The sequence below is a fragment of the Beta vulgaris genome, chromosome 1 (genome assembly GCF_026745355.1).
Source record: "Beta vulgaris subsp. vulgaris cultivar EL10 chromosome 1, EL10.2, whole genome shotgun sequence".
NCBI classification, from domain to species: domain Eukaryota; kingdom Viridiplantae; phylum Streptophyta; class Magnoliopsida; order Caryophyllales; family Amaranthaceae; genus Beta; species Beta vulgaris.
The window spans coordinates 54,839,094-54,866,710 of record NC_079202.1 but is presented as its reverse complement, the minus strand read 5'-3'; the positions used below and the strand labels follow the sequence as shown (position 1 = coordinate 54,866,710).

General features: G+C 34.4%; 2 protein-coding genes and 1 non-coding gene across 3 annotated transcripts; 1 reads left to right on the top strand and 2 right to left on the bottom strand.

Moving 5' to 3' along the window:
- Nucleotides 1–365: 365 nt before the first annotated feature.
- Nucleotides 366–7,430, bottom strand: LOC104905239 (metacaspase-1). The gene is made up of 5 exons (XM_010693704.4): nucleotides 6,874–7,430; nucleotides 3,527–3,857; nucleotides 3,127–3,247; nucleotides 2,786–3,013; nucleotides 366–790 (listed from the first exon to the last, which is right to left on the bottom strand). The coding sequence occupies exons 1-5, from the start codon at nucleotides 7,241–7,243 to the stop codon at nucleotides 731–733; spliced, it is 1,110 nt and encodes a 369-aa protein (XP_010692006.2). The 5' UTR covers nucleotides 7,244–7,430; the 3' UTR covers nucleotides 366–730.
- Nucleotides 7,431–11,465: 4,035 nt separating this feature from the next.
- Nucleotides 11,466–13,545, top strand: LOC104905240 (60S ribosomal protein L37a). Its single transcript, XM_010693705.4, has 5 exons — nucleotides 11,466–11,622; nucleotides 12,319–12,358; nucleotides 12,920–13,008; nucleotides 13,114–13,196; nucleotides 13,282–13,545. The coding sequence occupies exons 1-5, from the start codon at nucleotides 11,620–11,622 to the stop codon at nucleotides 13,343–13,345; spliced, it is 279 nt and encodes a 92-aa protein (XP_010692007.2). The 5' UTR covers nucleotides 11,466–11,619; the 3' UTR covers nucleotides 13,346–13,545.
- A 1,594-nt stretch (nucleotides 13,546–15,139) lies between these two features.
- Nucleotides 15,140–20,763, bottom strand: LOC104905241 (uncharacterized). The gene is made up of 3 exons (XR_008969236.1): nucleotides 19,177–20,763; nucleotides 16,107–16,368; nucleotides 15,140–15,753 (listed from the first exon to the last, which is right to left on the bottom strand). It is a non-coding gene; the product is annotated as an uncharacterized LOC104905241 (transcript).
- Between the last annotated feature and the right edge of the window lie 6,854 nt (nucleotides 20,764–27,617).

Here is a 27,617-nt window from a genome sequence, read left to right as displayed (position 1 = left end):
TGGTTTATTAGTTAGCTTGTTTGACTGGCCGTATGTATTGGCTTTTTAAGTTGATTGTTTAAGTCAACTGCTTGTAAAAGTGTGGTAAAATTAGTTGTGGTTGTTGGTTGTTTATAAGAGAGTTTATGGGCCGACAAGCCAATTCAAAAAGCTACTCCAGACAACCTTTTCATTTTGGCTTAGAAGTCAGATTTTCAGCCGACCAAAAAGTCAATAACCAAATACTTTTTTTTTTACTGTTTGATCAAATTGAAAAGCCAAAAGCCAATGAAAAAACCTGTTTGCCAAATATGGCCTATGTTAGTATGTTTAACATGGACAATGGCACTTCAATCTTTTTCCTTGTAATCCACATGACACTGAGATATCCAAATTTTGTAAATCTCGAATATACAAGAATAGTTTCTCTATAACATTAAACTGAGAAGATTATTCTATCTAGTGTATCCTGTAGTATTCCAAATCAATATAGTATGCACACTCCCACTTAGCCAGGTCCAAATTTACACTACATGCTTCAAAAGAGAATACACAGTGCACAGAATACATTACTAATCAGCATAAAAACATATGATATTCTGCATTAAAAATTTAATAATTTACAGCAAAAACATTGGACACAAATTAGTCTCAAATAGCACATCCAACTCGATATCTTTGACAGCCGGAGAGAAGACGAAATGTAATTCCAAGATACATGATATAAATATACTCAATATGAGCTTGTCAATCATAAGGAAAAGGGTTTCATGTACACATCGAATGGCTCGCAAGCAGTCAATTGTGGCTCCTGTTCAGCATATACAGAAAACAAAAGTTAGAGACCAGTGAAGATTATCTTAGATGGATGAGTAGTTCAAGACATCAACATAGCAAATGAGTTCAAAAGTGATATGTTATCCAACTTCAAGACTTCCATGGCCCATCTGACAGGCGAGAATAATGGTGGTAATGGCAATAAATTCTAGTACGCATGGAAATGTGATGTTTGTCCAGCACTCGGGCAAAGACATTGCTATCTTCATAAGATTTTATTACGTTAACCTTTAGAAGGGCTTTGATTTTTTTTGTTAATTAATTGGTAATGGAAGTTAAATGAAAAAACACAGATTTGAGGATTGAGCTTCATTATCATGGCTTCTCCCTACAAAATCAGACTGAAATTCATTTCTTCACTATTTGCTAGGGCACCATATTCAGAAACCAGAATTCAGAAAATCTGGGAAGGTAATTAAAGACTACTAATATACTTACCCTGAACCAAATTTTGCCACTATATTTTCAGCCAATTATCCAGATCATCCATTAGATTCCAGATCACTTATGCTGTTTAACTACACATAATTAGAGCCCCAATATCCCCAAGAAAGTGTCTGCACTATCTTGAATTCCCACTGTTCCGGTAAGAGTCTAGGTAGACCGGTATGGAACTTAGTCAGCCCCCATACACCCACTCTGCAGATTGCACAGATATATAGCTCACTTGTTTCCTGCTATTTCCCTCATTGCACCTAACACCCCCTATAACTTTGTCATCCTATGTTACTCTGATCCCTCACAAACCTCGCTGTATCCATATTGTACTAGTATTATATCCAAGTCAGACATTGATGTAAATAAAAAAACAAGAACAAAAAAAAAACAAATTAGGGAAAACTAGAACTCCAGGAGTATTCAACTAATTCAAGTATGACAGTTTTGGCAAGTCGCGATTCATGACCATAATTCAGATCGGCAAGACTAGGCCTTTCAAACTGAGCTGAGACCATCTTGTAAAATAGCAATGCTCGTCAGATCTGCCAAATCCAGAGCTACGGGAAAAAGAGGAAGACAACATCCAGATTACATGGCCACAATTACTATTTTTTGGAAAAGAATCCACATTTGTCTAGAAATAGTTCTGTCAAGTTTGATCAAAGTTGTTCCCCCTTTGCTATTCATCATCAATATCTATTATGCAAACTCGGTATAATAATCTCTAAATAATATCCATCAATCTAGAGTCCTAACAAGTTCAGTATTTTATGCTTTCAATGATTTTCACATGGATATAGAATTCTCACTCTATTAAGTTCCTTTGAATACAAGATCTCTCAACCCATATTTTAGAGCATAAAGTACTTAATGCTTCACTTAGCTTCAATCTTTTCACCACAAAAATCTTATTTGAGTTTATATAGACTTATTCCTTCAATCATAAATTTTTGAAGTGAAAAGAACAGGAGTATGATTAAAGATTAACCAAAAGATGCAACTTTAAAGAAAAAAGCCTTGAAAGGGGGATGTAAGACGAATAAGATACAAGGTGCTATGTTTAGCAGAAGAGAAATATTTTAGGATAGCACTACACTCAAGAACCACGGGTTTTGGGATGAAGGCTCTGGGAAACAGCATTTATTGAAGAAAAAGAAAAAGGTCGTGGCGTTAACCTGAGCAGAAATAGAATTGGAATACGTGACTATGCATCAGCAACAAGAGTTACAGAATATGACGTTAATTCTCAACAAAAGCCAACTAAAAGAAATTGGGACTAGTTTGTAAGGGAACACTAGAATCTAAGCCAACCCAAAAAAAACAATCAAACATTGAACCATTATGTCAAAACAGCTATATTGATTCTTCAACAGTGAGCTAATATACCATACAAGGAATCTGAGCAAACAAGTTTTATGTTCATTATGGACTACCTCAGGCGTACTCCCTGAATGGGTGGAAACTGGAAAATAGGAGTGGGCCTGTGGGGGATAATAATCATTAAAACTATATATTTCATTAAAACTTTTACCTGTCTTAGCCCCCCACCAACAACACTTCCTCCGGAGACTAGCATGGTCAAAAGAGATGTAACAATACCTCCTCCAGCAATTCCTCCAGTACCTCCTCCATTTCCAACATTACGTATGGCTGACCTCATAGAATTTAGCATGCTCCCGTAGGTACTAGCCTGTCCACGCTCAATGGCCTGGATAAAACAGTAAGTCATAGCCCCAGTTGACGTGATCTGTGACAAAGCCTGACAAAACAATGTTCATAGATTTAGTTTTTGACAGTTACCCAACTAATGCACATATCATATATAAGACTTCAAAGTTCCAAGAACAAAGTGAAATGCAAGAGGCTTATTACAGCTGTATCAGCTGAGGTTTGATCATCGTCACAACCACTAATCGAGATTACTTCTCCACCATTGGATCCTTTCCATACACCTGATCGAGGGCGATGATCCTCCCAAACATATTGTCCGCTCCTACAACATATAGTTAAACAATAATATGTTACACTTTGTCCTTCATTGCATAATATCAGACTTCTTATGGGGAAGTTTAGATAATTGCATAGAAGCAAAAATGCAATGTCAAAACATTTTGGTTTTGAACATCTCAGTGAGACCTTTTCTTGAGCTGTAATGCTTCCCCGTAAAACATCTCCCTCCCTCCCGGAAAACAAAAATTGAAGAGCATGTAACTAGCAATATAGCATCAGAGCGTTACCAAGAAAAGAAGCAAAGTTTTTTAGGAAACCTAACCTGTTCATTCTGCAAAGAAATGGTAAATCCAGAACAGTGCCACTATGACATGAATCTATTATTGCATGAAGCTTAACCCCGCGAGGAAGAGGTCTGACTATAGCAGTATTTATTTCATCATCAACAATCATCCCCTGTGTTTCAAAGTCCACAGGACACAGAGTTTCATCATATCCATCCACTTCATCTCCATTATAATTCCTCTGTCGTGAACCATGGCCAGAAAAGTGAAAAACCAGGGAGTCTCCAGGCTGACAGCCATTTACAAGCCAATACATTGCCATCCTAATGTTGTGTTTGGTAGGAGTCCTGTATGGATCAGTTTCTTCTTCTGCATTTCATTGTTCACACTATGTTAATTCAATATTCACAGGGATTTAGAAGCAACACTGGAATTCATTTCACAACATAATTAGTATGTACTGTCAATTAAGTATATTTGCACAAAACTGACACATTTTTAAATCAATGCCACGAAACTGCCACATTGCCACTTTCAATGAAAAAATGTACTAAAGAGCATGCAATTTGGTCTCATGCACAATATCATTGACAGCCACAAGAACAAGAATCGGCTACTATAATCATCGAACAAATATGTGTCCTCTTTGACAATTGTGGTAAAGGTTGCAAAAACATGTCCCAACGCTACATGAGATATCAAGGTCACACCCTTCTTTGTCTCGTTGCAGGCAAGTAAAAGAGATTTCTGACTAAGAACTTTCATCATGTTATAAAACCTCCGTGGTGATTATTCAAGGCTTACAAAGTTTGATACTAATCTAATAATATTATGAGCATTTGATACTAAAAGGCTTTCCAAAGTGGGTAATCTAGATAAGACCCCTTGCACCTAAGAAGTCCATGACATACCAAAAATACAATTGGACAAACGACAAAGCAACAAATCATCAGGGCCCATAATACGACAAAATTGGGAAAGGGCTGCTCCAAAAATGATGCAGAAATTAGGCTTTTTCTATATGTATTTCTATAAATTAGTCACTGAAAATAGTAGTACAAAATATGAAGAATCAAAGTTACAAATTAGTTTTCAACGAAAGATGTTCGTAAGATACAGCGATGTTTGTGGAATTGCCATAAGGATTCAATTATATACCAGAATGTTAAGAATATGGAGCTCGAAAAGGCCACCATTCATTCTTGACGGAGAACCAAGTAAGCTCTAATTCTCTTAATTACCACTCAACTAATATATCGTCTAGAAAACAAAAACAAATATGCACTTCCTGACATATAAACTCAAAATGACAGTAGCACTATAGCAGCATGGGCCATGGGGACATGGTATATCTTAGCTGTCCACTGAAAAAATGAGCCAAACTATAAGCTCTATCACAGTTTAGTAAAATTCAATGTATCCTCCAAAGAAGCTCCGTATTGAGCACCTTACTTTTCAATGCTCCCAATAATCAAAAGCTAGGCAAAAAGCTCGTCATACCCCACCCTCACTGATTTACAGCAGTGAAAGACCACATAGATGTCAAGAACTACCACCATATCGTCACCTAAACTTATCTTTAACATGATTATTAGCCCTGATTGGACCTCACCTGCCCTGATTTACCCTTATGTTTACACCTCATTGGACCCTGATCAAACCTGAAAGACTGAAACTCATTTTCTAAGGTGAAGATAACACACCCAATGGCAATATAGGCCCAATATATATCTTGAAATACAAGTGGAAGGTCTGCAACCTTCAAGCAGTTCCGAGATGTGAGTCGAGGATGGACAATTGGACTATCAGTGTATTTCCAAACTATATTGAAACCTAAATTACATCAGGATATCTCTAAGGGCTTGTTGGCTAAAATTAAAGGGAATGTTAAGGAATAGAGCTGCTCAACCAAAGTCCCCATTCTAGTTGCTATAGCCTATAGACGAAGGGTATAATCTATGCCTAGATTCTCCTCGAGGCACCAGTTCATCAAAAGGATCTTGGCTCTCGATTGTTTCCAAGAGTTTCCTGGGGTCCATAATAGGCAGCAAGAATATGAATGAAACTAAGCTGAAAAGGCAATCAACCCGTTTTAAACATGTAACTCCTGCCCATATGAGACCCTCTAACAGATTACAAAAGGAACATAGCGAAAGGCTATAGAAGCCCAAGGCTAGAGATGCAAGTATAATGTTGGTTGCTAGAGGTAAAGGGTGGAAGATATTCATGGAAACCCTTCAGAATACCAATTAGAAGTCTTAGATAACTTGGAGGAAATGATCCTGTGAAGGTTCTAAGATGTCACTAGGAGTTTATAGGCATCTGGACCATAAAAGTTACCGGGAAGTAGGAAGGAAACTATTCTGGTCAATTCAGTTTGAAACCTAAATGACATGACATTGTTTACTAATACTTCCAAGTTACTACTGAAAATTGAATTCTTGAAGACGGACAGTCTATAAACAAAGGGAGAAAAGCATCCTGGCTTCACAGCAATTCGAGAAGGTCATCCAAAATCCATGTAGCCAGTGATTTTGAAAGTTAAAAATCACTTCCAGGAGGACATCGGAAAATCTGTTAGGATAGCCAAAGGTTGTTACCACTAATGATACGCAAAACAAAATCAGTTTGACAGTTTCCACCAACAAAGACAAGTACATCATTCAATTTTTACTTCTTAGCATATCAACCTCCATCTTAGCATCCCCTCTTTATCACAAAAAAAATGAATAGTTTGAATTTTGACTCTCAAACACGTTGGTGAATTCAGAAATTCGCTATTAGCATACTAATGATCAATGTCAGCTATTCAACTGAATGGTACTCAACTAGTCATAGATTTCAGATATATGCTAGTCACAACAATCTGAGCAAAGTCTAATTTCGTCCCGAATCCAATAGGACAAGCTAGCAACACAAATCAATGGAGGAAAGTTTGGACCACTTACAATCACAAAAGAGGTCCCATCCTATAATTCAATTGGCAATAGAACGAGTTCTCCTCCGTTGAGTTTTTTCCTCTTCTTCAACCCGGAACAACTTATGGTTTGTAATAGATCTCAAAAAGAAACATTCCAACAAATGACAAACAAATTCTTTCATGATTTCATCATTTGTTCTTATGTATGTCACAAGAAACAAAAATTACCCATGTCTCCAAATTTGAATAATTTCCAGCCTATAAATAATGGGTATTCCTGGGCGATCATAATGCATCAAAGTTCCTACTTTTCTTTTCCTTTCAATTCAAACTAATCAAAATTTCACAAATCACAACAAATTCACCATTGATCCAATAAAATCCAAATTCAACAAAAACTATAAACAACAACAGAAATCAATTTTTCAAAAAAAAACAATGAAAGATCAAAGAAGGGTAATTTACCTGTAAGCATAAGAATAGAATCAGCAGGAAACTGAAACTTATTAATGAGCAAAAAACGCATACACTTAGCATCATTAATGCACCCTTTAAGCTCATGCCTAGAAAATTTATAAGAAATCCCACAAATCACAGCCTTTTTCCGGCCATGAGGTGACGGCGGTAGGCCAGGAGGCGCGTGAGAATAAGGAGAAGGAGGCGGTGGCGCCACATGATGAGAAGGATGAGGTGCACCGGTGTTTGGAGGAGGAGGTACGGCGCGTGGTTCAGCAATTTGAGTGATGGCTTGGCAAACGGCACAGCGGATGGATCCTGCGCCGGGCGGTAGTTGTAGTGGGGTCCGGCAACCGGAGCAGTTCACAAGCATCATCATGGCGCGTGGAGTATGGAAGGGTATTCTTGGAATATTTTTGTGTGATGTAAATTCTTCTCTCTCTGTAAATTATTTTGGGTGGAGGTGTTGTTAATTTGGGAGGAAGGTGGTGGTTGTTTGACTGTTGATGTATAATGTATAGGTAGTTAAGAGGAGAGAGAATGTTGGAGAAACCTGAACTAACTAATTCTTATTCTAACTTTTGCCGCGTATTATTTTGTTAGAGATATACTAGGAACGAAAAATATTTCCCCACAAAAAAAAAAGGAACGAAAAATATTTTCCTATGATAATAATGCATTTTTAAATACATTAATAGGATATTTAGGACGTGTTTTCTTTATCATAAAAAAACGATAAATTTTGAGTGTTGATTAGTCTAAAATGAAGGTTAATCAGGTTTAATTACATATAAACATAAAGTTGAAATCTATTCTCATGCAACGCGTCTTGCGTATGGCCGGCCATGCGAAATTACAGGTATTGTCGCGTGCGACACGCTATCAGTCCGTTAGCTCATTTTTAAATGGCCATATCTTCACTAGTTTCTCATCGGAATTTAGCTTTTGACCAGGCGTTGAAAAGCTATCGAGCCAAATTTTCATCTCCCACTTAAATCTTCCCACAATATTAAGTGTGTTGTGAGATATGACCTTTTGAAGTTGACCCTTATGCACAAACACTTATGAACAGATGGAGTTACTCTTATGACGAAATGGAGTTACTTGTATGAGTATGTGGTTACTTTTGACAATAAAAGAGTGTCATTCTTATAAAAAAATATGGTTACTCTTATAAGCAAATGCGGTTACTTTTGTGAACCTTTGGAGTTGCTCGTATGATTTATTGAAGTTACTTATATATATAGATGAGGTTACTAGTATGAATTAATTGAGTTACTCATAAAATTAAATGAGGTTACTCGTAGATCAAATGACATTACTAATATGAATTAATTGGATTACTCGTATGATAAAATGGGGTTACTTTTGTGAACAATTGTGAGAAAGCAAGATGGATGAGTAATCTCATTTTATTATATGAATAACCCCATTTTGAATAATAAAACTATAAGGATTGTCCAAATTTGACCAACGTTCTCTAATTTATGTTATTGTAAAAGCCAACATAAATGCTAATCCTTTTTCAACAATCAATATTCTTTTATAAATAAAACTCTTGAGATTAGCTTATCTCTAAATGTTCTCTCATGTAAGAGTTGGTTTCCCTCTTAAACACATCAAACTCTAACAAATGACTGTATTAAAAGTATCGGTAATGACCCTTTTTTTTAGGGGGAAAGAGATGTGCATTAATCAAGGGACAAAACGTCCATCGGTCTATAAAGTGAAACTTCCCCAGGACAATGGTTCTCCCAACACTGCTCAAGACCAAAAGGAACAATTCTAGCAAGGTTATAGGCAACAACATTCTCGTCCCTCTTGACATGACTAACACTAATAGAATTAAAACTCATACTGAAAGAAAGAACATCACCTAAAATAGAATCTACATCCGTAAAACATAAAGCACCTTTTTGAAAGTTTAGAAATAACAACAAGAGCATCAAACTCAGCTATAACATCAGATAGAACATGAGATTTTACAAGACAAAGGGCGAAGGATATGGCTTTACACCCAGCAACATCCGGAGGCCAGCATGCACGTTGCCTTCGAACACCCGCAAAGAGGACCTTACCTAGCGAATTGCGTGCAACAGCTGCAATACTCGCCCATCCATCCATGCCAAGGTGGGCGTCTGTATTAATTTTGACGGAGCCTAAAGAGGGGGCGTTCCATCGACTGGCGCTAACGTGCTTAATGTGACTTGATTGATCATAAATCCGGGTTGTATACTCACTATACTCTTCTACTTGACGGCTAACTCGCTGACTCACAACCGTTAATGGCTGGCTACTGTTTTTAAGCACAAAGCGATTACGTTCAGCCCAAATGTTCCACGCCAAATAGCACCCTCGTTGGACTATATTTTGATCGATCTTGGACCATCTTTTCACCATCTCACAACAATCCTCCTCACTGTCGCTACTTACCATTGCTCCACAACCATTATCCACCCATATACTACTTATTCTCGGACAACAAAAGAGTGTGTGGTGCTGCGATTCAGCCACACTAGGGCACCAAGGGAAACAACCTTCGTCAAGTAAGTGGCGGGTACGAAGCACTTCCCTTGTAGGCAGTGATTTCGTACATTGCCTCCATAGAAAATGTCGCACTTTAGGTGATACTTCCAATCTCCACAAAATGACCCAAGCACGATGGAATTAAGTCATTTAAATTTCCCCCTTTGCCTAGCATATACGCCATCTTCACCGAATAAAGGCCACCCTTCGAAAAAGCCCAAGTCAAGTCATCATTTACTTCTCTTGAACTCAATGGAATTGACAAGATACATTTTTGATCTCTTTCCCCGAAGTTTACATTCAATCTTCCATGTTGTCGTTTCATCATCAATCAAATCATGCACTACATTCAAACCCTCTACCCTTCCACTTTCAATAAATCTCCCTCTCTCGTCCCCAATGCAAGCCTCACTCCAAATATCAATGTTATGACCATCTCCCACCCTACATATAAGCCCCTCCTTCACTAAGCTCTTCGCACTCCAAATACTTCTCCATGCAAAGCTATTAGAATAACCAAGCCGAGCACTCATCACATCGCCATCGGGGTAGTACTTAGCACTCAACACACGACTCAATAAGAAATTTTTGAAATGCAACATGTGCCACGCTTGTCGACCTAAGAGTGCATCATTAGAAATAACTTACTACATTAAAATTTTCAATCTTCTTTAACTAACGACCTTTATTTTTCGTTCTTTTAAGAATGCTCTAATTTGAAGTAATGTTTTTTCTCATCAATAAATAAAAAAATTATCTGGTTATGAAGTTATCTACTAGGGGTGCGTTCTGTTCAACTTAAAAAATTAAGTTTCAGGTCCAATAAGTTCAGATAAGTTCAGATAAGTTCAGATAAGTTGCAATAAGGTCTAATAAGTGCAATAAGTTCCAATAAGTCTAATAAGTCCAATAAGTTCCAATCAGGTGCAATAAGTTCCAATCAGGTCTAATAAGGTCCAATAAGTCCAATCAGTCTAATAAGTCCATAATGTCCAATAATGTCCAAATAGTCAATGTTTAATAAACATTGTATTTGTCCACTATTTTGTTATTCATAATTTCATATCACTATTAGCGGATTATGTTATTATTAGAATTTTAATAAAGTACCACAATTGATTATATAGTATTATACTTGTATTAGTGCTATTATTTTATTATTTATTTGTATTATGTCTATTATTTTATTATTTATTGTATTATGTCTATTATTTTATTATCATATTACTATTAGCTGATTATGTTATTATTAGAATTTTTTTATTAAAGTACCACAATGTATATTATTATACTTATATTATGTCTATTTTTGATTATTCACATTGCTATTGAATATATTATATTCATGTCAAATAATTAAGGTTAACAATAATATAATAATAATTAATTTATATATGTATAGGCAAATATATAAATAGTATATTTTTTGTTAAATTAATTATCATAAGAGATAATTAATAATCATTATTTTTAAAGGACGAATTATAATAATAATTTCCATAAAAATTTTGAGGGTAGTATTTACGTTAATGGTAATATTATTTATGTTATTCATGGTCAATGTTTTGTCTAATAAGTCAAATGAGTTTCAATCAGCTTCAATAAGTCTAATAAGTTTCAATCAGGTCCAATAAGGTCTAATAAGTTTCAATCAGGGTCAATAATTCCAGTAAGGTCCAATAAGGTCAATCAGGTTCAATCAGTCCAATAAGTTCAATCAGGTTCAATCAGGTCCAATAAGTTGAATCAGGCCCAATCAGGTCCAATCAGGTTTAATAAGTTCCAATAAGTTCAGTTCAGGTTCAATAAGTTCAGTTCAGATAAGTTCCGATAAGTTCAGGTCCAATAAGTTGAATAGAACGCACCCTAGAAAGTATCATTGAGCCCCTCCAAAAATAAAAGTAGCATTGAGGACCCTAAATTAGGTAAGACACACACCTCCAAAAAGAAAAAGAGAAAAAAGGTAAGACCAAGAGAGAAATGGGCCTATCATATAAAAGAACATAGTCCTATCAAACTCTTCTTTATTTTCCTCAATCGAGTCCACAATAAAAAAAAAAGCCCAAAGAAGCACCGGATGTAAACCCTAAAGTTGCCCTTCTCTTGTAACTAAAAATAAGCAGAGATATAAAACCCTAAATCAACCCCATTCTTCCTCTCTCGTCATTTTGGTTGTTCTAGTTTTAGGGTTTTCATTTTCTCTCTCATCAGCCGTCGTCAGTCTTAACAATGGTACGCTCTCTTTCTCTCTCATCAACTTCATTCAACATCAATGTCTTACTTCTGTCATCGTAGATTCAATCATTAATTTCTAAATCTGATGTATTAATCACATTTTTAGTTTTTGCTGATGCTTGATTTCATGAATAATTGGTATAATCATCTGTATATTTTTCTAAAATCAACGATAACCTATTTCTGCGAAATTTAAGTTGCTTTCCTTATTCGTGCATTTGTTGGTTCAATGATTTTATTTTTAGGTTGAAATGTCTTGCAATGAGTTTTAGTTGATTTTCGTACTAGGTTAGAAATTTCAGATTTAATTTATTATCAACCTTTTTTAGGCTTCGTTTTTTTTTTTAATCATAAAAGTTGACTCTTTATGATCAAGTTAGCTAGGTAATATAGCGAAATAGGTTAGTTATTATGTCTCTAAGTTATTTTGTTTGATAATGTTATGAAATTGCTCTCGTTATTGGTATAAAATGAGTGAGTTGAGTTTTTCGGAATGTAATATTTTACATGAGTCAGTTTCGGACAACGTTAATATCTGAAGGGAGAGGAAGTATTATGATGATGATTTTGTAATTGATGAAATTTGTTGGATGTATTTTTGGTGTGAATTTTGTGATGATAATGTTTAAGTGGAGCTTTGTTGATCCTTTTGGTGTCGAAACTTATCGATTTTTTTGGTGCTGATGCATACAGGCCAAGAGAACCAAGAAGGTTGGTATTGTCGGGAAATATGGTGAGTTCTAATCCCTTCCTATTTAAAGTTGGGATTTTGCGTAACATTATGTTTAGATTATTATCTTGCTCGAGACAAGATATGTTTGACTTGACTATGCAAGTTGTGTTCGTTTCCATGACATTGTTATTGGTGTTCATGCATTTCAAGTAAAGGTTGTTAACTTGGTTGTGTTTGTTAATGTGGTTGAATTGTCCTGTTAGTGAGTATTATGCCACGAGTTTCCAAATTGATTGGAACGAAAATATTTTCCCAACATTCTCTGAACAATTGATTACAAATTCAGTAGATTAAATCACTAATTTTGTACATCAAAACCAATATTACCATCATGAAGCTCTCTGAATATATTTCTTAGATGATGGTTGTGATATTTAACATTTGTGATTTAGTAATTTACTACAACCACTATAGCTTAATATAGCCCTAGTAATGTTATGAAAAAAACTCTTAACATTTGGGAATTAGAAATTTCCCAGTATGCTTTTAGGACATGAATCAAAGTGTTTATGATTACCCTGTATCAAAACGATACTCATTAATCATTATTGCATTATGCAGGTACCCGTTATGGTGCTAGTTTGCGTAAGCAGATTAAGAAGATGGAAGTCAGTCAGCACAGCAAGTACTTCTGTGAGTTCTGCGGAAAGGTAAAACTACATTTACTCTTTGTGCTTTGTGTTCTTTCAAATGATGCCTATTGTACCGGCTATAAATCAACCATGATCAATGATTACAATTATACTGTGCTGCAGTATGCCGTGAAGAGGAAGGCTGTTGGCATCTGGGGATGCAAGGACTGCGGGAAGGTCAAGGCTGGTGGTGCTTACACATTGAAGTAAGAAGCTGTTCATAATTCCATCCCAAAACTTAGTGCTAATTTTTATATGATGTCTAACTGATTTATGCGTACTTGTGAACAGCACCGCCAGTGCAGTGACCGTGAGAAGTACAATCAGAAGGTTGAGGGAGCAAACCGAGAGTTAAATCTTTCATAGCTTTTGTTTCCAGAAAGTAGAAATTTTGTATTTTCTATAATTAAAGGTGTTGTTTGGATCATTGTTTTTGAACCGCTTGACAAGTTTGTCTCTAGAGGCTAAACCATTTCCGGAGTTTTGGGTTTATCATCACCTGTGTCTGTTTGCATTGCCTGAATGTTGTTAATTTAGACATTTGTTTCTGCATTATCTCTTCTTTGCTCGACATTTGTAATCATATGAGTTGCAACTGTGAAGTTTTCCTGATGGAAACTTTGGCTGCTGAATGGCCACTGAAGTTTGGATCTCTAGTGCTGTCAGGGGAGTTATAGTGAAACAAATTGAGTGCGTAGATGTAAATTCTTGAAGTTGCTCTTTTTCTGACCAAGTTGTGATAGCTGCACTGATTGCACGGGTATACTTGTAATCTACAGGAATCTCGTATGGCAAAACAGTAGGTTATTTATCCGTTATCATTGCCATTTAAGAAACTTTGTTTATAGGACTTCCGGCTCTTTTATATTGATCATTAAATCTAATATTTGACATCTTAAAATGTACATTGACAACAATCCAACATTGTCTTATAAAAGAATGAAGTATGAAATGTAAGCAGCATGAGCAGCTAAGCGTTTGACTGGAGAAAAGTGAATCCAAAAAAACCTTAACTGGGAACTTGTTCTTTAGAGTACTATTTAGTAAACATTAAATTGAGTAGTAGATATAGCTTTTTCAGTTGTGCAAATGCCTTGATTTCAGAATGGAAGCAAACTGCTTGGTAGGGCGGAAACGGAAGGGGCATAAGGTGGAGATATGAGCTCGGAAACTGATTCAAAGTGTTATAGTATCACGACAACATATTAAGGATAAGGAATCTTTTCCTTGAGCTTTGCTGGGTGAAGAAAAATTTTCAAATTTGCGCCAATTCTGAAAAAAATTATTGTACTCCCATGTAATATGTATAGGGTAGGACAGATCAACCCATTTTTTTTCTCTTGAGAAGATTGGTAATCTGACTTGCAATTCCTTTGGCGTTAACTGCCATTCCAGGTAGCGGTCAAACAACACAAACCGCTACTCCAGGTAGCGGTTTACCTTGCTATACTACTCATCAGAGTAATAGTTTGTATCAAGAATTATTTTTTAAAAAATAGCAGGATGTCATAATGAAACCAATTCAAGACAAGTTTTCATAGAAGTAACTAATTGAGAGCAAAAATTCACCCAAAAAGACACAATTACCTTTTATAAATAGGTAATTATATTTACAAGCGTAGCAAAATCAGTAAATTTTTACCCTTTTTCTCAATTTCAAACTCATCTTTTCCCAATATATTATCAGATGGGTGGTTTTATTTCTTTTGTAAAAAAATTTCCATTATATCAGCAACTCTACCAAATCTTTGTAACAAAATTAGATGAATGCTTTGTCAATCTGATGCGGCATGATGGCGGTGCTGGCAAGTGGTGGTGCAGCGAGTGCAGCGGTTCTAGAACATTTGAGTGGGTTTTGGATAATTTTGAGAAGTCAGCTAAGATGATGAGAGTAGACTGGGTGGACGGATATGTCAAAGGATAGTCGAGACTATTGACTGCGCCATTGGGATTGGCGAGTGTTGTGGGAGTGAAGGTCGTGAGTCGTGACAAGGGTGAGGGTTGGGGTGGGTTCGGTTGTGACTTGTAAGGTCGTGGGAGGAGAGAGAGCTTTTCTTCTGGGAACACAGATGATTTAGAGGCTGATGCACAAGAAATGTCCCGGCGACAAATACTGAAGTTTGTACTCTTGACCCACCAAAGAAGAAAATAAGCAAAAGATTGTTACACCAACTTTCTCTAGATTTTCCATTTCAAAGGCAAATTCACATTGATACAACACCGGCCGGATTAAGGTTTTGACCTAAGCACCAGCTCCTATTACACCTGATTAACCGTTTTTTTTTTACAAATTAAAAACCAGAAAGGGCAAAACTAAACACCCATCAAATCTTCCTCCAATACAACTACTGAAACGAGGAAGCTACAGATGAGAAATGACACGAGTAATATAAGACTGACTGTTGTTTCAACTAGAAACATATCTCATTTTGATTTAAGTACTATGCGTTCAAGGACCCCTCTCAAGTTAAGCAAGCAAAGGTGCCAAAGCCGATCACAGGAATGATATCGATGTGATAATCATTCACTCAGCTGCCTATATCTTCTATAATAGATGTCTCGAAGATGATGCTGTTACTGTCATACGATTGGAACCGGAGTATGGTGGTCATGCTTAGTGTCATGATGCATTTGCTTCTGAACAGCTTTAACGGCTGCAACTCTGGCAGCATTGGCAGCACGATTTGCAGCAGCTACACCTCTATTTACTCTTTCATCAACCTTTGCAACATCATATGCTTTCTCTGCTGCTCGTCTTGCTTCCTGAAAACACACACATAAAATAGAATGTCAATTTGACTGCAAAAGGCTTATTGGAGAAAAACGTCAGCAATGTACAAACACATTTATATTTATCTCTGCAAAGGGTTTTCATGATCTTAGTCCAACAGACACCGGTGCCAAAATACAGTATCAACCAAGGGTTTTATTTTAAGCAAGGGAACAAACAAAAAAGCTCAAAAACTTCTTAGGCTCCATTAATATTTTCCACCACATCATCATTTCTGATTATAGAATAAGGTCCTCCACCCAAGTCTAGAGTGGCAATAGCCCACATACAATCACAATTGAACATGAAATGAAATATTTTAAACAATTCTACACATATAGCTTACCTGCACGGCATTGAGTACTTTGGAATGATTTACAGCAACAGGAGACACGGGGCAGGCTGCGTTTTGTGTGCTTGGGACGTCAAGTATCCCATTATGCCAGTGGCCTGCTTGGGTTTCTCCATTTCTAAACGTATACATTCCAAGCCCTTGTCTTCTACCCTCATGCCAGGCTCCTTCATACCGATGGCCATTGGCAAATTTATAAGCTCCAAACCCATGCATTTTGTCTGCGAAGTATTCTCCAGCATACGTGTCCCCATTCCTGAAAAAAGAGTAACGGTCATACCAAAGTAGAGGTACGAAACAAGACTAGTATTCATCTAGTAAAGTTACCACATCTCGATACAGCAAAGTATCGCACCAATATTCACTTCATATTAATCTTCATTACAAATCTGTACACACAATATTAAACATGCACACACACACACACACAAAAACACACACAAGAAAAATCATAGAGCTGATATTTATATCCTAAAAACCACGAGTAAAAAACTAGGGAAAACCGGGGGGGGGGGGTTCCAGCTCAACTTTCCTCCATTTCTCTCCACCCCATAATGCACTCAGATTCTGCTATTCGGAGCTCATCCAATAAAGTTGAAGTCAAATGAAGGGAGAGTCAGACTATCGATTTTGTCCATAGTTTCCTATGAGCTAGATGATAGCTAGTGGCCTACGACCATCTACCATGACAAAATCGCAGGTTGTACAACAATAGTAATGTATCCGTTTATGTTCACTGTAGGAAATTATGTTTGCCTTATCTCAGCCTTTTTTGGGGGGAGATGCCAGGGTAGGACTACGTCGCCATGGAAGTTGGATATGATATTTTCTCCATCAAACATAAATATATGTAACTATATATGTATATATACGTATGTATGTAGTACGCCTTTTGCCACCATATTACCATTCAACGAAAAGAAAAGAACCATGAAAGGAGATCAACACACTGCAAACTCTATATTTCAAGAATTTGTTAAATACAAAAATTCTCACACAGCTCCACCTCCACACCCTAATAACAAACAAAGCTAGCCTATGGCTCTATCTTTTCTTCCACCTTATCTAGTTCTTTTTTTTGGGGAGGAGGGGGGGGGGGGGGTTCTTCCTCTTTCTTTCCCCTTCTTTGTTGATGAAAACGGTGAGCTTGGATAGGCCAAATAGAAGCAGAAGAACAACAAATCTTTTAAGGATTTTTGAGATGCCACATCATCATTCCAAGGATTTTTAAAGCTCATCTAAAATCAATCTAATCAAAGAGTAGCTTGCTATCCAACTTGCTAGGCCCCTACATGTCTACATCCAAGAAAGGAGAAAGAGAAAAGAAGAGAGGGCGAGGATGAAGCAGATAGACTAAAATGATTTTTTTCTTCTTTTCCTAATTATATATCCTCCTATAAACCTGAGCACACCTAATTTCCATTTGGAGGCTGCAAGTAGAGTTATTTTTTGTGAATTGAATATATGATGCTCGACACGGGTGTCAACTTCTAATATGGGTTGAATAATCCAAAATACAATTTTATTAGATTAAAGATACAGAGTCCTATTCAGGAGCATCAAATTCATAATACGAATCAAGAAATATTAAAATATATTTTATCTTATCGGTGTCAAGTCCACATATATTGAATTTGTCATTCCAAGGATCAGGCCTTCACTCAGATCCCTAACCTTATAATATCCATATAGTATCATGAGTTTATAATCGAAGACGGTTACATAAGGTAAGTTGGAGCAACAGTGATATGAACAAACTCTGGGACAACTATTAAACCCCTAAACAAGCACTAACACTCTTAACTGCTGAAAAAAAGGTGGTGCATGGATAATAACAAGGCTTCTACAACTTGCCTAGTGATACATGGTAACATTGCACTAGATTTTTTTATTTTTTTTTTTAAAAAAAAGCAGATAACAGATACTGCCATTCATACTGGGCCCAATCAATCTCCTCAAACCAACTCCACTATGTTAGATCAAATACTTGAAAAGACTTAAAAGGTCCAATTAGGAGTTGGAGAACTCTGAGTCTTTTATCAGCAGTGGCCCCACTGAATCCTGGCATACCAACTCCATTAAAAGATCTTAAAGTCTGATCCATTCAATTTCTATATAAGGGAAACATAACCCTCTATACCCCTCTAGTTCTAAACCAAAATTTGATCCCTCTTCCTAGAGGTGGTGTGAGTCATTGAGATCCTCAGTACTCCAATAGGCTGTAAATTAAGCATATGCACCAGCAACGATTCAGTTCTTACAGTATGTTCACTCAAAAAAGGACACTCATTAATTATCATCAGCAGAAAAAAAATCATGTGAAGCTCCTCCCATGTTGCGGATATATCAATTTCAACACAATCTAGCTAATAACAATTAAGCTTATTCCAAATTTCTCCATCCTATTCTAAACCACAAACATTATGGAAATATCTGCTTTCTAATGGAAGGTCAGTCGGAAATCCTAAGATTTCTATCACCATGATTCTTCTGCAACATGAACAAAACTGCATAAATATTTTTGCATTATGCATCTGAAATAAAACGTCTCTTTGATGGCAAAAATTGCCTATGCACTTGCAGTGCTAATAGCACAATCACCAAAATGTCACACCCATCTCATCTGACCCTTATTTACTCCATTTACAAAGAAGTTTGTAAATAGCTAAGCAAACCTTTCTTTCCAAACAGAACAAGGTGAATCAACTTTGAGATGTAACCAATACAAGTATACAACTAAAGTCAAACAGTTGCGGTGTGCTTCCAAATTTAGACAAATCAACACAAAGCAAAGTTATCCAGATCCTAAAACATCACCAAGTTAACACAAAGCAAGGTTATCCACACCCTAAACGATATCATAAATGCGCAAACATACCAGAGAAGTAAAATATTGCCTAATAAAAACTGAGGGTCGTGAGGGATTAAGTGCAACATTTACCATTACAAACATAAACCAAACAAGCATTAAATGAAGCCACAACACAATCAACATACAACAAAAATCCCACTATTAATTATACAGCAAAGAAAAAAAAGCCTCATTGAGAATTAAAGAAATTACCTAAAATGGTAGTGGCCAAGACCATGTTTAACACCCCACTTGAATTCGCCAACATATCGACTACCATCCTCGCAAGTATGTATCCCACAACCATGGCTCTGCCCATTAGACCACTCACCTGCATACACATCCCCTGTATAAAACCTATACACACCAAAACCATGTCTAAGACCTTGCCTATACTGTCCTCGATAGCGGCTCCCTCGAGCCCATGTTTCTACTCCATGTCCATCATACTTCCCATCAACCCAATCCCCTCATACCTCCCACTCATGTAGTAATAATACACCCCACTACCTGAACACTTACCCTTATGAAACTCACCCTCATATACATCCCATTGCTATAAACCTGAACCCAACATCCTGAACTTACTTTCTTCTCTGCTTTCGGCCTCGACCCAATCGACCAAAACACCGGCAAAGGCCGGGAAGCAGTCGAAGACGACGACGATAACTTGATAGGGAAAGGGAATGATCGATTGAGGAACACCCTAATTGAGGGCAGTCTAGGCAGGGCAAGATTAAGAGAGAACAAAAGTGCAGCAGAAAATGCAAATGCAGAAAGAAAATCAAGAATAAAAGAGTGACTAGGATGTGATACCAAGAAGTAAAAAAACGGCAAAGCCAGCAAAAGTACCAAACGTAGATGAACCCTAAGTCTCCTAATATGCCTAAACCGCCTAATTAACCTAAACGCCGCCGATTTTGCCGTTGAAAACACCAAAAACAAAGACGGGCACCTCGAATTCAACGATAAATACTTCAAATTCGAAGTGGGTGTTGCAGAAAATGGGTAATTACTTAATGATGAAGGTAAAGTTGGAGATTTAACAATGGAAGATGAAGTTGTTGGGTTCATCAATGGCCTTTTATGAGGAGTTGACAAAAGGGGGTTTTTTGGTGTTGTTGCAGAAGATGAAGGTGATGTAATTGACCCCAAATTTGGCTCATTATTCACTTTAATTGCATTCAAAACACCAGAATTAGGGTTATATGCAGAGATTAAAGGTGGGTTTGATTGAAAATGAAGAAATTGATGATTTATATTATGATGATTATTATTTGGGTGTTTTTGTGTTATTAATGATGGAAATAAAAGAGGTGGACTTGGGTTAAAATCGGAAGAGATGCCACTGCTTTCTTTTCCGATCTGAACTTCAGATTTCTTCTGATGCATTTACATATGGAAATAAACCCAGAATTTACAATTCCTCAAACAATAATACCCACAAATTACTTTCTAACAATATAAACTACTACTTATAAATTTTCTCACTTTCTTTCTCTCTTTAAATTATCTCTCTTTTATCTTTTTTTTCTTTTTTTTTTTGGGAATTTTGAATTTTGAAGCTCTAACCAGTGATAATAAAAGAAGGTTGAAGTTGAAGGATATGATGCCGTTTTTTTTGGGGAAGAAATTTTATCAGCGTTTTCTGCGTTCAGTTGATGGTAATTTTAGAGAGAGAATGAGAGGAGAGAGAAATAAACAAAAAAAAAGTGCAATTTTTTTTTTATTTTGAAAAAAATTTACAGAAGTCAAGCTCATATTGGGAAAGGTTGTGGATATTCTAGTCTTGTCCTTGATCTTTTTGGGTATTTACAATATTGCCATCTATTGTGTGGGTGACACGTGGAATATTAAGAAAAGTTTATTAATTAGGTAAGTTGAGCTATTCGAATTTGTGTTTACAATATGTGTTTTTGCTAAATTTGCCGATTTTGATGAGCTAGAAATGAGTAAGAGTTTGTAGTCAAATTTGTAAAAATTTGCTACATTTTCTCATTTTGCACTTATTATGCCTAAGGACAATATGAGGTAGAGTGAATATTCGAGGCATAGTTGTTATAAAATGTCTATACTTAGTAACTATTTTTGAGTTAATGTGTTTAGGTACAAATATAAACTGTTAATTTTTATAATAAGCTTAATTTAATATTTTCATGTATAGACTTTAAAGTTTATGTAACAAAAAAATTCTTCGTTCTATGAAATTTTTATTTATATATTTTGGGAGATTGTGTGGCTTTAAAAAATTACGCATCTCGTCCATCTTAATCTTTTTATTTATGTTTCGACCCTATTACGTGGTTTATGCATAAAATGCATTTATTGATGGTGCTTAAAGTGAGGATGACCGGAATATGATATACATAGCCCTTAGGGCTATGTATAAGGTGCTTAAAATGGAAATAAAATTTTGAATCAAACATTTATTACCTCGGTTAATGTGAAAATGTGTCTTGAATTCTTAAACTGTTTCCATTTAAAGAAATGTATTTAATGCTTATATGTAGCCCTAATTAATTATTTAAGCAAGCTAAAGTTTACTTATTTTTATTAGTTTTCATCTTCACATTTACCTAATTAATTAATTAATTAATAATTACGATTGATTATTAGAGAAAAGAAAGTAAAATTTTAAAAGAAACGTGAGAATGAAGTGACAATATAGGGACTAAGGCTATGTTCAGTTCACCTTATTTTTGCTTATTTCAGATCTAATCAGATCAAATCAGATCAGAAAAAATAAGTTCAGATCAGATCAGTTCAGATCATGCTTATCTTTAAAAATCACTATATCTTTCATTACATATTAATAAAAATTATAATAATTGAATATTATAAAGTACTCATTGAGACGAATCAAACAAGACCCCACATGACTATATTTTTTCTTATATTGAGAACAATCAAAAGATAAAGATAGATCAGTTCAGATCAGATCAGATCAGATCAGAAAAAATAAGTTCTAAATCAGATCAGATAAGTTCAGATCAGAAAATTTCAGGTAAACTAAACATAGCCTAAGGTATGAGCATGGTTACCGGGAGATATAAGATGATAGTAGTATTGCCTCGTTGATGTTGCCAAAGTGTACCAGGAAAAGAAATAACACTTTGTACATAACTTTGAAGCTATTGAACAATAACTAATTAGGTAAGAAAAACTTGTAACTTTAACATATGAGCCTCCCAAATGATGATTAAATTTGAAGGTAGGATTGTAATGTGCTTTCTCCACTTTTTATGTGGTCCTCTTTATTTTTCAAAAATGAACAAGAATTGCAAAACCAATACAAAAAGTCATGTGCTACACGCATATATAAGGATTATCAAAAATCCAAAATAAACCAATATTGCAACAAAGAGTGAGTAGGATTTTAGTATTGTCAAAATTAGTAGATTCCCTTATAATATCAGCTAGTTAGTTTATAGGTATGTACGATACTTTGGATGCTTATTCAGGATTATGTTTTATTAGTTTACTAGCTTTTAACCCGTGCAAAATGCACGAGAGGTTTTATATAGATATGATTTGGTCCCGTGCATAATTTATGTGTTGCATTTTGTTTATTAAGTAGTGTTTTTATTTCAATTTATCTAATTCATAATTATTAGAATCCAAGTATTTAAAGTTGAAAGATTATAAAATGTAAAATTATATATCACGATATTTGTTACAACATTTTAAAGTTTGAAAATCTTATAATTGTGATATATAAATTGATAAATACGTTATGAAACAAAACACACATCAACATGCACATAAAGTTTTTTGTTTTATAAATTTAATATTTTAGGATGGTCTCGTAAAATTATAGTTTGAATATTAGCTCTGATTTAAAGTTTTTATAATAATATCGTGTATTAAGAATACATTTTAAAATCGGTTTTAGACTTGTGCCACTTGCACAGGAAGTTTTTGTTTTAATAAATTTAAGATTTTATATTATCTCTCCTAAAATCAGGTGGAAGTATTTAACCCGTTAATCTATAAAAATGATAATATAAAAATTAAGAAGTAAAAAATGAAACATACATATAAGTTTGAAAAAGTAAATTTTAATTTGCTATTCCATATACAGGTTTTCTAAAGTATGAGTGGTCAGCTATAGAAATCAATGGTTGAATTCATGATTATTTACTTATATAAAGAGAAAAAATTTGTTCAATACTTTTGAATTGGTATGAAATACTTTTGACATATTATTATCAATTTCAGTGACTATAATCAATGCTTTTAGATTTAAGAACTCATGAGATAATTCTATCTAAATTTAAATAAATAAATGTGTTTTAAATTTTATGATCTTGTATCGAGAGTATTAAATGTGGCTATGACCCGTATTATATAGTTATGATTTTTGTAAAATGGCCTTGATATCTGAAAATTTTGCTCATACTCTTAAACTGGCAATATAAAATACTTTTACATTTCCATCAATGTTATTGACTATACCGTCCGTGCTTTTAGACTTTGAGAACTACATTAGAACAATTCTATCAAATAAAACTAATAACTTGTGATTTAAATTTTATAATCTTGTGTTAAGAATAATTAAAACCTGGTACGTTGAATAGTTACAATTTTAGGGAGAAGTGTTTGTTGTTGTAATGATTACTTAGCTTGTGTTCAATCAATATTCTTGTATTGAGAATAATTAAAATTCCTTATGACCGTACATTATTATAGTATGGTTTAAAGATGTATGGATTATATTATACAATGAATATTAACTACACGATTTTCATAACTCATATAAATATACTATCTAGTATTGCAAGTTGTTCCGATAAACATATAATATAATTTCAGTTATTAAAAGATTTATGCATAATATGATGTAATTGATAATTTTTAGCAAGAAATCGTAGTGATTTGATGTGCGTTTTTAATAGTATTTTATTGAAAAACGTGAAAAATAAATAAATGGTGACATATGATTTTCGTTTTTAACAATTTTTTGAAAAAAAAATAGATAGATAACTGAGATCATTTCCAAAAAAAAAAAATTCAAAGTCCTTTTTCAATTTTGAATTTCAAATTTCAACAATTGTAAAAATTACAGCTAAACATAAAAATATTAGCTGGTGATTTAAATTTTATGATTTTGTATTTAGAATACTCGAAAATTAGCTTGCAACCCATGTGTTGAACTATGACTTATGCATCATGTTATATTATACAATGTCAACGATCCTGGAGTATTTACTAACAATGTTATATGAAAAACTTTTTAGTGCTCGCAAAGGTAATATAATAGTGTTATATCCTTGTTATATCGTAAATATATATATGGTAATAACTAATAATTAAAGATGATATAATTTTGAAATAGTTTCATTTTTCTTTGCTCAAGTTAAAGATTTTCTAAAAATCTCTATTCTCTTCACATGGCTAAAATAATTTTTGCTTTTAGATAAATATATAGATTACTCATACTTTTAAAATAATGTTTGCTTGAAATAGTGACACTTCATTGTTTCAATACTTGGAGAAAATATTTTCTAAACTTTCCTTAAAAATAGTGTAGATATCATATCATCATACAAATTTGGTTTGGTCAAATTATCTATATATATTTGCCTAATGAAATATTTTAAAAACATGGTCCAAAAAATTATATACTAATTTTATGTAACTAAGTTGTTAATCTTATTTTTTTCTTTAAAATTAAAGTCTTTCTCTACCCGCATCTACTATATAACTTTGTAGATAACAATTATTTATAACTTAAAATATACCATTTTCCCCCTTTTGTTTAAGTGACGTTATATTAATCGATGCAATGGATTAATGTATTATGATTTTTGTATTGATGGAGGAATGAACTCAGCAAATGGTATAACAATATTTTATGATCATTTGAGACTGATGGACATGAACTCAGCACGTGTAGTATTAGGATTTTTGTATTGATGGAGCAAATGATTTAAGGATGATAACAAATAATTCTTCCAATAAAATTTCCTTAATTCTTGTACATAAATCTTTTATATGTTTATTTGCTTGATTTAAGGATGATTATAATACTCTTTCCAAATGAAGAGGATCGTAATTGATTTACTTAATATTCTTTCCTAGCTTTAAATATTATGGCATACGCCTTAAAGTAATATGCAAACGACACATAAGCAATAGATTTCCTCCAATTTACACGTGGCATATGAATTGTGAGAAGGCATGAGAATTTGACATTTGGCGAATTAATTGTGAGGGTGACACATAGGATTTATGTACCCAGCTTTATATAGATATATAGATACGTTGATAGAGCTTGTTGTTCGACGACGACTTTTCCATTTAGTAATATTTGCCTATCGTTATTTACTTATTCTTTTCAAACTTTTGATTAAGTCAAATCATTTAGTAGTTGAATTTGGATTTCGGTTATAGAAAATTCAGTGTGATTCGGTGGTAAAACAATGATATTCTACAATAATTTTTTTACACATTTGATTTTGAATTATTCACATTTATTGAAGTTTATATTTATTTCTGATTAAACTTTAACTTTAATCATTTTTCAAAAATAAGTCAAAATTAATTGAACATAAAATTACATCCAAATATCACAAGTCGTGGTTATGACTTGTGACTAAGCTAGGCGCAAAACAAAAGATAAGGTTTCCGACAAATCATATGTATACATTAAATTAATAAATTCGTTGAAAAAGAAGTATTAAATGAGAGGAATATTTGAGGGTTACTTCAATCGTATATGTTTTAATTAATTTCTTTGTTGATAATTACCAATTCAAAAAGAGTAGCCGCCAAGAAAAAAAGGAACAAGCCTTGCCACTTGAAACTTGAAAGCTACTAATTAATATGTCAATTGTCAAGCAAAAGATTTATGTTTCTGTTATGATGCAAAACAGAGAAAGTGATGTAGCAGGAGCACGCCATTAATTAAGTTGTGCCATGGATTACATCACATCCATATTAACTATACTATTACCAAGTAGAGATGTTCAACAGTGCGGGCCTATCCAATCTACCTCGTGGGCCGTGTGGGTTAGGTTCGCAAAAAGTCCGGTCCAGCCTAGCTCGAACAGTGAAATTGATTGGTGGTGTATTGTGTTCCGAATTTCTTGAGCCCAGCCCACTAATGCCCGCTATTAAAACCACCCACTTCGGACCACAAAACCAGTCCAGTCCGGCCCATGAACCGAACCAGTCTAGCCAAAGTAAATATTCAACCAAATTGTGTATCTTTTAATCAAATTATACGTATATATTTTAATCAAATTGCATATATTATAATTCAATCAAATTCAAAAATAATGAAATTATTCATTAATATTAATAATTTCAATGATTAAAAGATTTTGAAAAAAAAAAAATTCTCATGCCGGTCCGTCAGTCCGGCCCAGCCCACTAGGCCCACGAATAGCCAGAACCGCTTATGAACCATGAAAACCGGTAACAGACCAGTGTGAGCCAAGATTTTTCAGCCCGCGGACCAGCCCGCGGACCAGCCCGCCCAACCCGTGAATTTCACGGTCCGGTCCTGGGTCGTGAAATCTCACACTGCCCGCTACGACCCGCGACCCGAACCGCCCAACCCGCACCAGTGGCCATCACTAACCAAGGATGACTACACCTAGTGATTAAGATCGAAGTGCTATGAACGATAAGTCATAGGTTTGAATTCGATCCCCTCTCCTACTTTGTACTTATACGGCCTTCGTGACTCATACGGATAAAAAAAAACTATGCTACTGATTAGTCCATATATTAATTAATACGTTTTCATTTAAAGTAAGTTAAAGTTTGTCCTTTGTTCACCTTGCTTTGAATCTTTGGAGGTTATTGATGACCAAATTTATATAAAACATGTACAATATTATAGTCAGACAATTAGCAAGTGGATTTTACGACCCTTTCAATTGTTGTATATTTTGTACTTTTTGCTGTAATGAATTAGGATGATTAGTCTAATAAATAAATAAAAAATAGATCCAGTGTACACTAACTTAGTGAGTTTTATAGAGATATAGTGAACTTATATACAATATAATGGATTTTATTAATGGAAAACAAATAGTAAAATTATATGCAATGTAGTGCTTTATTTAATTTTAATGTGTTCAACATGCATGAAAAGTAGTTTGTATAGAATATATCATAACACCTGCGTTAAAGATGTAGTTTATGCATGATATAATAAGTGTATAAATGATATAGTGAATTTCTGTAAGATATAGTTAGTGTTTGAATGATATAATAGATTGTTCTTAAATGATATAGACGCTGCATGATATAACATATTTCAGCATGTAGTGATATTCGTCATAATATAGTGAATTTTTAAATGATATAATAGATTATTTAAAAATAATATAGTTTATGCATGATATAGTGTATTTTTGAATTATATAGTAAGAATTTCGAATAAATGATATGTGCTTTTAGTATGATGCATGCTAATATTAACGTGAACAGAATCCACGCAAATCAGATTGTTGATAAAATAATTAAAAATAATTGAGTCAAGCTAATGAATCAAGACGATTTGATTTTTCTTGCTTTAAATTTTCTAAAGAAAAAAAAGCCATAAGACATTCACAATAAATATCAAATATTACCTCTCCAACTTTTGCTTTCTAGAAATCATCAAGGAAGGTGGTTTAACATAAGGTCATTATAATTAGATG

Coding starts and splice junctions, on each gene's coding strand:
- LOC104905239 (XM_010693704.4), bottom strand. CDS start 7,243: ATGATGATGCTTGTGAACTGCTCCGGTTGCCGGACCCCACTACAACTA. Junction 3,014..3,126: donor AAACCTCAGCTGATACAGCT/GTAATAAGCCTC, acceptor TTGTTTTGTCAG/GCTTTGTCACAGATCACGTC. Junction 791..2,785: donor TTGGTGGGGGGCTAAGACAG/GTAAAAGTTTTA, acceptor TATGCTGAACAG/GAGCCACAATTGACTGCTTG.
- LOC104905240 (XM_010693705.4), top strand. Junction 12,359..12,919: donor TGGTATTGTCGGGAAATATG/GTGAGTTCTAAT, acceptor TGCATTATGCAG/GTACCCGTTATGGTGCTAGT. Junction 13,009..13,113: donor TCTGTGAGTTCTGCGGAAAG/GTAAAACTACAT, acceptor ACTGTGCTGCAG/TATGCCGTGAAGAGGAAGGC.